Source organism: Octopus bimaculoides, chromosome 2 (assembly GCF_046866305.1).
Source record: "Octopus bimaculoides isolate indiv1 chromosome 2, ASM4686630v1, whole genome shotgun sequence".
Taxonomy (NCBI): domain Eukaryota; kingdom Metazoa; phylum Mollusca; class Cephalopoda; order Octopoda; family Octopodidae; genus Octopus; species Octopus bimaculoides.
The window spans coordinates 34,304,547-34,312,606 of record NC_142929.1 but is presented as its reverse complement, the minus strand read 5'-3'; the positions used below and the strand labels follow the sequence as shown (position 1 = coordinate 34,312,606).

Here is an 8,060-nt window from a genome sequence, read left to right as displayed (position 1 = left end):
GATACATACATATGTATACATACATACATACATACATACATACATATATATATATATATATATATATATATATATATATATATATATATATATATATATATATATATATATATATAGGTGCAGGTGTGGCTGTGTGGTAAGAAAATTGGTTCCAAAACACATAGTCCTGGGTTCAGTCCCATTGTGTGGTAACTTGGTATGTGTCTTCTGCTATAGCCCCATGTATGTATGGATGTATGTATGTATGTATGCATGCATGCATGCATGTATGTATGTATAGATTGTTTGGTGTGCAGATTTTTATTATAAAGAAAAAGGAGGTAGTCAGATTTTTAGGTAATTAATTATTTAGTCATTTCACCTAATTTTGAGAGATTCATCATGAATGATTTATCTACAGTTTATGCTTTTATATATATCTGAGTTAGTTGAAAAAATCTGGAGTTGAATTAGGAACAGAATGTTCTTTGTTATTTTGAATCTATATGTGTGTGTATGTTTGTATGTGTAAGTGTGTGTATGAGTGTGTGTGTGTGTGTGTGTGTGTGTGTGTGTGTGTGTGTATGTGTGTGTGTGTGTGTGTGTGTGTGGTGAAATTTTGGAAGCTTAGTCAGAGAAAATCAAAGGAAAAAGTAAGACAGGAAGAGAAAAAAAAAGGACAAGAAGAAATTTTTACAGTCTTTTCATTCTTCCTATCTTTTGTTTTTCCTTTTTTCTCTCTTGCAAACCAAGCCTCCAGAAACTCACCATACACACATACTTACACACAAATACAGACACACACATATATACCCCCCCCCCCCCCACATATATATGTATATGTGATTGTGATGTTGATTTTGATTAAAATCAAAATCACAATCATATATATATATATATTCGCCATGATAGATCGCTAGCTACTAAACCTTTTTTATTTTCTCTTCCTGTTTATTTCTGTGTTCCTTTCTGTCGAAGAGCATAGGCTCGAAACATAAAAGACTTTCTCAACAAATACGTCTGTTTGTTGTTTACACACCCATCTTCGTTTTTTGCTTTTGCTTTTTGTAAATTCTCACTATCTATATATATAAAAATGAGAATGTGTGTCTGTCTGTGTGAATCCCTAAAACTCGAGAACTACGCAACCGATTTCATTCAAATTTTACACATGCCTTACTTAGGGTTCCAGTTGTATTTTAGTCAAAAAAAATTATTAACTTCTTGCAGAGTTCGAGCACACGGCAACATAATATCTCCTCCACTATTTAAGTATTACGTGTCAAAAGTGAAACAAAAACACTCATGTCAAATACTTTCACTTTAAAAATGAAACTATTCCACTAACTGAAACAATCACATTTCGATACTGTAGTGACAGATACTTTCACAGAGAGAGAAAGAGAGAAAGAGAGAGACAGAAAGAGAGAGAGAGAGAGATATGTATATGTATACATATACATGTATATGTACACCATTTCGATACTGTAATGACAGATACTTTCAGAGAGAGAAAGAGAGACAGAGAGAGAGAGAGATGTATATGTATACATATAGATGTACACGTATATGTATATATATATAGATCTATACATACATGTATATGTATACATATGTGTAGATGTATATATATATATATAGATGTACGTGTAATATGTACACATATATACATATATACATATATACATGCATACAGATATCTATACATATATACACCCATCACACACACATACACATGCACACAAACACACACATTAGTCATTTGTTTTCTTATCCAAAACTACGTCAAAAGTACTGAATGGATCTTTATGAAATTTGGAAATTATATTCTTTGCATAACGGCCATAGCTCCCATGAAAATTCATATATTTTTGATGTTGATGAAATTTTAACCCGAACATAACAGATGAGCATTATTTAGAAAATGATGTCACACGTTATCGAGGCTACCATTCTTTCTGGATGTGCAAAAGGGGATGACGTCTTTATTCCAAGAATTCCTCTTACTCCATCAGGAGCAGACATTCCTTTTACATTCAGAAGACTACAATTCCCCCTTCGTGTGACTTTTGCCATGTCCATAAACAAATATCAGGGTCAAACACTGTCTGTAGCTGGTCTTCTCTTGGAAGAGCCCTGCTTCTCACATGGACAACTGTATGTTGGCTGCTCAAGAGTGGGCAGCAACAAAAAAACTATTTGTATATGCTCCACAAGGGAAAACAAGGAACATAGTTTACAATGAGGTGTTATAATCACAACAGCAAGAAAGTATGTACATGATCACCTTCTTTTACGAATTATATTGATATACATATATATACGTGTGTTTGGGTGCGTGTGTGTATATACATCTCTATATATAAAGATGATGCGTAGTCTAGACGGCGTTTTTAGATTTCATTATTCTCTTTAACCCGGGCAACGCCGGGTATTTCTGCTAGTATATATATATATATATATATATATATATATATATATATACTCTTTACTCTTTTACTTGTTTCAGTCATTTGACTGCGGCCATGCTGGAGCACTGCCTTTAGTTGAGCAAATCAACCCCAGGACTTATTCTTTGGAAGCCTAGTACTTATTCTATCAGTCTCTTTTGCCAAACCGCTAAGTTACGGGGACATAAACACACCACCATCGGTTGTCAAGCGATGGTGGGGGGACAAACACAGACACACAAACACACACACATATATATATATATATATATATATATATATATATATATATATATATATACACATATATATACGATGGGCTTCTTTCAGTTTCTGTCAACCAAATCCACTCACAAGGCTTTGGTCGGCCCGAGGCTATAGTAGAAGACACTTGCCCAAGGTGCCACGCAGTGGGACTGAACCCGGAACCATGTGGTTGGTAAGCAAGCTACTTACCACACACCCACTCCTAAATTTAGTAAATGGGGTAAAACGCATATGTTAAATGAATTCTTTTATTTCCAACATATGTTTCAAAGATTACAAATTATACCTTCCATAGGAAAAGGTGATGTTGATAAGGATGTAATCCTTACTGTCTAGTAGCGTTCCAACCTCCAACGGCTTTTTCAAATAAATTACGTAACAATCTTCTCTAACTACAGTTATCATATTCGGTTAAAATGTCTTATGGTTAAGCTGGTTCCCATGCATTTCCCTGAAGAGAAGATTACATCCTTATCAACATCACCTATTCCTATGGAAGGTATAATTTGTAATCTTCGAAACATATGTTGGAAATAAAAGAATTCATTTAACATGTGTTTTACTCCATTTACTAAATTTATATATTTACTCAAGTACCCAAAATAACAAGGAGTTTCTACCTCATAAACAGGAGTTACACCACAGTCATTTGTGATCTTTTCTACCCTGGTATCTATTAACCAATTTATTTTGTCTGAGTTAATTATTAACTTAGAGAAAATAAATACATATAATAAAATATATATATATAGTGTTAGTGCACCTGACTGGCTTCCCGTGCTGGTGGCACATAAAAAGCACCATCCGAAAGTGGCTGATGCCAGTGCTGCCTGATTGGCTCCTGTACTGGTGGCACATAAAAGGCACCCACTACACTCTTGGAATGATTAGTGTTAGGAAGGGCATCCAGCTGTAGAAACATTGCTAGTTCAGACTGGAGCCTGGTGCAGCCTCCTGGGTTGCCAGTCCTCAGTCAAACTGTCCAACCCATGCCAGCATGGAAAACGGATGTTAAGTGATGATGATGATCATGATGATCATGATATATATATAGATTTGGATCTTTTTTAAAACGGGGGCCACATTTTTCATTAACGAAACACTTTGAAACTTGGAACACTGGTAGAATGTGTCATATAAAACATCTTTTTCTCTTAGTCTTCTTAAAAAAAAAAGAAATCCATAAATTATTCCATGTTAAAGTTGTCGTATTTCTGTAATTTCAACCAATCACTGACGTCCATTCAGCCGATATACATTAAGTGCCAACTCCATAAACAAACGATTCTGAAACAATTAACCCTAACCCTAACCCTAACTCTAACCCTAACCCTAACCCTAGGGTTAGGGTTAGGGTTAAAGCAAATTTAAAATGAAAAAAGCAAATAAAATGAAGGTATGGAGATTAAATATGCTTTACATTGCTTAATCATACAAAGGAGTAAATGTAAACAACTGAATACTTGTCAGTGATTGGTTGAAATTATCGAAATAAGACAATTTTTGACATGAAATAAATTCGAATACAAAAATATTTTTCTGTTCTATAACACAAAATAGATAAGTATACGAAGTTTGAAAGTCTTTCGGTACCAAAAACACTACGTAAAACATTAATGAAAAATGTGGCCCCCATTTTAAAAAAGATCCATAGATTTTGTTCAGCTATCTCAGATATAGAGATAAAAGGCATAATTTTCTGTAAATAAATCAATCATAATGAATTTCTCAAAAAAAATATGAAAGATCTGAAAATAAACAATTATCCAAAATTCTGATGATGATGATGATGATGATGATATACTTACCCTATTTGGAAACCCTCTATTTTACATTTTTTCAGTATCTTCAGGCAGCTTGATTTAGTGTTTGGCAGACTCAAATCAGCAATCAATATATTGTATCTGGCAACAGAAACCAAACATAAACCAAATTTCAAGTATTAGATAAACAAATGCTAAAATTTAAATGATCAACAGAGACTGGACTTGATACTATAAGCTGAATTGAAACAACTATATAGCCTGAACAACACACTTAACACAGTATTAACATAGTTAATATTACCAGTCAAAAGCAGTGTAATTTGATTCTACTTATGACGACACAAGGCTATCATGACATTGCATAGTTAATTGATAACTCAAAGTTAAACAGTCACAATATAAAGACGATTCTGCTGCAAGTTAATAAAAAAGGAATGATAAATCATTTACTTACTTGCCAACAAATTCTGGGAAAGTAGGTCGCACAGCAAAGCCATCTCGCCGGATTTTGGTAGTTTCCAGAACTCCTGTATATTGTAGCTATAGTGAAGGAGTAGATACATATCGCATCAAAGAAATTGTTAGAATACGTATTCAAACTGAATTCTTTTTGATAAGATTAAGGATATTAATGATAATAATAATAATAATAATAATAATAATAATAATAATAATAATAATAATAAAAACAATGTACATGATAACACTTCTGATCTTAATTGATTGGAAATGTTATCATGTACATTGTTTTGTTGTGGTATAAAAAGATGGGCTACAGCAAATATTCTGTTTAATACCACAGATTTGCTTGTCAGTTGTTTGACCTTAACCGGTTGAGCATGTCCCTTAGTGGCTGACGATATGTGCATCTCTGATCATGAGCAGAAGTAGTGGGGGAGCATCATAGCCATGTGTTGAGAGGAATTCTTTGGGGTTTGAATAATTTACCTTTGGAAACATGGGCATTTTGCTCAACATCCTTAAACAAACCTTATTCAGGGACCTTTTGAGCAAGATGGGCTACCCGACCTGAAGAAAATTCTAACTGGGCCCCATCTGCGAGGTTATGCGCTGTTTATCTTGATATGAGATCACCATGTCGCACACATATGGTTGTGATGCATGTGCCTGGTGTACCCTTATCAGATGGGTATTCATGATGGGTATATTGGGCTTCATATATTTTACTCCAGTGTCACTTTGATGGCATGCACTGCTCTCTCACTCAATAATAATAATAATAATAACACCAGGCTAACGTTCTTCAAAACGGTACTGATCCTAAATGCAGATTCTGCATTGATAAAACAATAGACCAGCTTGTTTCTGGATGTCCTCTGCAGATATCAAGCAAAAGCAAAAATTGCCACAATAGGGTAAGATAGTATTTACATTGGAAAATATGTAAACACTACAAAAATCAGCACTCCTGCTTACTGGTATGAACATAATCTTGAGCTAGTCGTTAAAAGTAAAAATATCACTATCCTTTGGGATTTTTCAATCAACACTGACAGAATGATCCAGGCTAATTGACCTGACATAATTATTAAAGACAGGGAAGAAAATACTTGTAGATAATAAATGTAAGTGTTCCTACTGACAAAAATATATCTGTAAAGGAATTTGACAAACTTAGTAAATATAAGAGCCTAAAAATTGAAATACAAAAGATATGGCATCTTAAAACAAAAACTGTTCCTGCTATTGTAGGTGTCCTAGGTATGATAAAAAACAGATGTCAGAGACATCTAAACAACATCCCAGGAAATCCATGTCTTAGAGAAATCCAAAAGATTCTGCTGACAAGTACTGCCCACATTCTTAGAAAAACCCTACCAATTTAAATGTCTGCATAGTATGACATGCAGATATTTCACTACTACCCCTGCCACTTCCCCTCCCCAACTTTTCAGTTATACAGTACATCTCTTATCCTTCACTTGCCTTAGGGTGCTGGGTGTGTCTCAGCAAGTGATTGCAACAAACATGCAGATTAAAAGTAAATAACAATAACAATAATAATAATAATCCTTTCTATTGCAGGCATAAGGCCAACAATTTTTAAGGAGAGGAATAGCTAGTTGATTACATCAACCCTAGTGCTCAAATCGTACTTATTCCATTGAATCCAGAAGGACAAAAGGTAAAGGTCATGAGGCAGTCTGACTTACAGGAAATTGTACATTCCACTCCTTAAATACTTAGGTCCATGTAATGATTTATTAATAATTTATACAATTACCTAGTTTTCTATATAAACATAAATAACAATATCATGTCCCTCTTTGCTATACAAACACTATTAAAACCACAACCCAATTTGCTTTGCAAACATCATTTTTCCCAGTCTGTTATGTAAACTTTATTAATAACACCACTGCACACTTTAAGACTAAAATGTAACAGAATCAGCACTCTCTAATCAATTCTACTGACATCATTTTACCTGTCTTCAGTATGGCTTTGCTTGCCACTAATATCAGAATTCTTGGGGATCCCTGTGAACAGAAACTAAAGAATGCTTCACATGGTCAGAGATTTAGAGACATCCTTATCAAGAAATTTAATGAGAGGGAGGAAGAACTACAGACCTCGGACATAGACGGTAGCTGGAAATTCCTACTTACTGAGCGCCACAGATCAAGTCTGCGGATGGTGCAAAGTCCCTTCCAGACCTAGAGTAACATGGTAGTGGAATAATACAGTAGACAAAGCCATTAGAGCAAAGAAACAGGCCTGGAAAGCCTGGAATGGTGGGGGTAGCAGGGAACTGTACCAGATAGCCAAAAGGGAGGCTGGGCATCAGATATACATAGCCAAGGGCAAAGTGGAAAAGAATTTTGCCAATGTCCAGCGATGTGAGGACCAAAGAACTGAAGTATTTCGGATTGCAAGACTGGATGTGAGAGAAAATTGTGATGTCATAAGAGAGAAATGTGTCTGCATGGATGATGGTGCACTTACATTTAATGATTCTGCATAGAAAGAGGCTTGGTGATGCCATTATGAAAGACAGCTGAACGTGGAGAAAGATTGGGAGGAGGAGAGCCTGTCAAATGTTGACCCAGTTGAGGGACCAGCTATCTGAATAGACAGCACCCTGGTAGATAAAGCAACTAAGGGTATGAAGCCAGGAAAAGCCCCCAGCCCATCAGGAATCATTGCTGAGATGCTTAAAACATCTGGTGGTGTGGGCTATGGCCTAGTCACCCACATTGTAAACTAGGTAGTTCATGATGGAGTCATACCCAATGACTGGCATAGCAGCACCTTAGTCAACTGCTACAAGGGTAAAGGTGATGCTTTAGATAGAAATAATTACAGGGGTATCAAACTGCTGGATCAGGTGATGAAGGCCACAGAGAGGGTCATAGACCAACTGATTAGGGAGAGAGTCTGCTTAGATGAGATGCAGTTCAGTTTTGTGTCAGGTAGAAGCACCACTGATGCTATATTCCTGATACGGAAACTGCAGGAGAAATACCTAGCCAAAGATAAACCCCTATACTTGGCTTTTGTGGACTTGGAGAAAGCCTTTGACAGGGTCCAACAATCTCTTATCTGGTGGGTGATGTGGAAACTGGGGATTGACGAA

The 8,060-nt window shown here is 35.5% G+C and overlaps 1 protein-coding gene across 1 annotated transcript in view; it reads right to left on the bottom strand.

The window, feature by feature from the left end:
• Positions 1 to 8,060, bottom strand: part of LOC106879565 (myosin-IIIb) — a 113,140-nt gene that overhangs the window by 23,379 nt on the left and 81,701 nt on the right. The window contains exons 19-20 of the mRNA XM_014929199.3: positions 4,917 to 5,002; positions 4,505 to 4,600 (exon numbers count right to left, since the gene is read on the bottom strand). Coding sequence (XP_014784685.2) covers positions 4,505 to 4,600; positions 4,917 to 5,002 — 182 coding nt within the window. The remainder of the gene's footprint in view (positions 1 to 4,504; positions 4,601 to 4,916; positions 5,003 to 8,060) is intronic.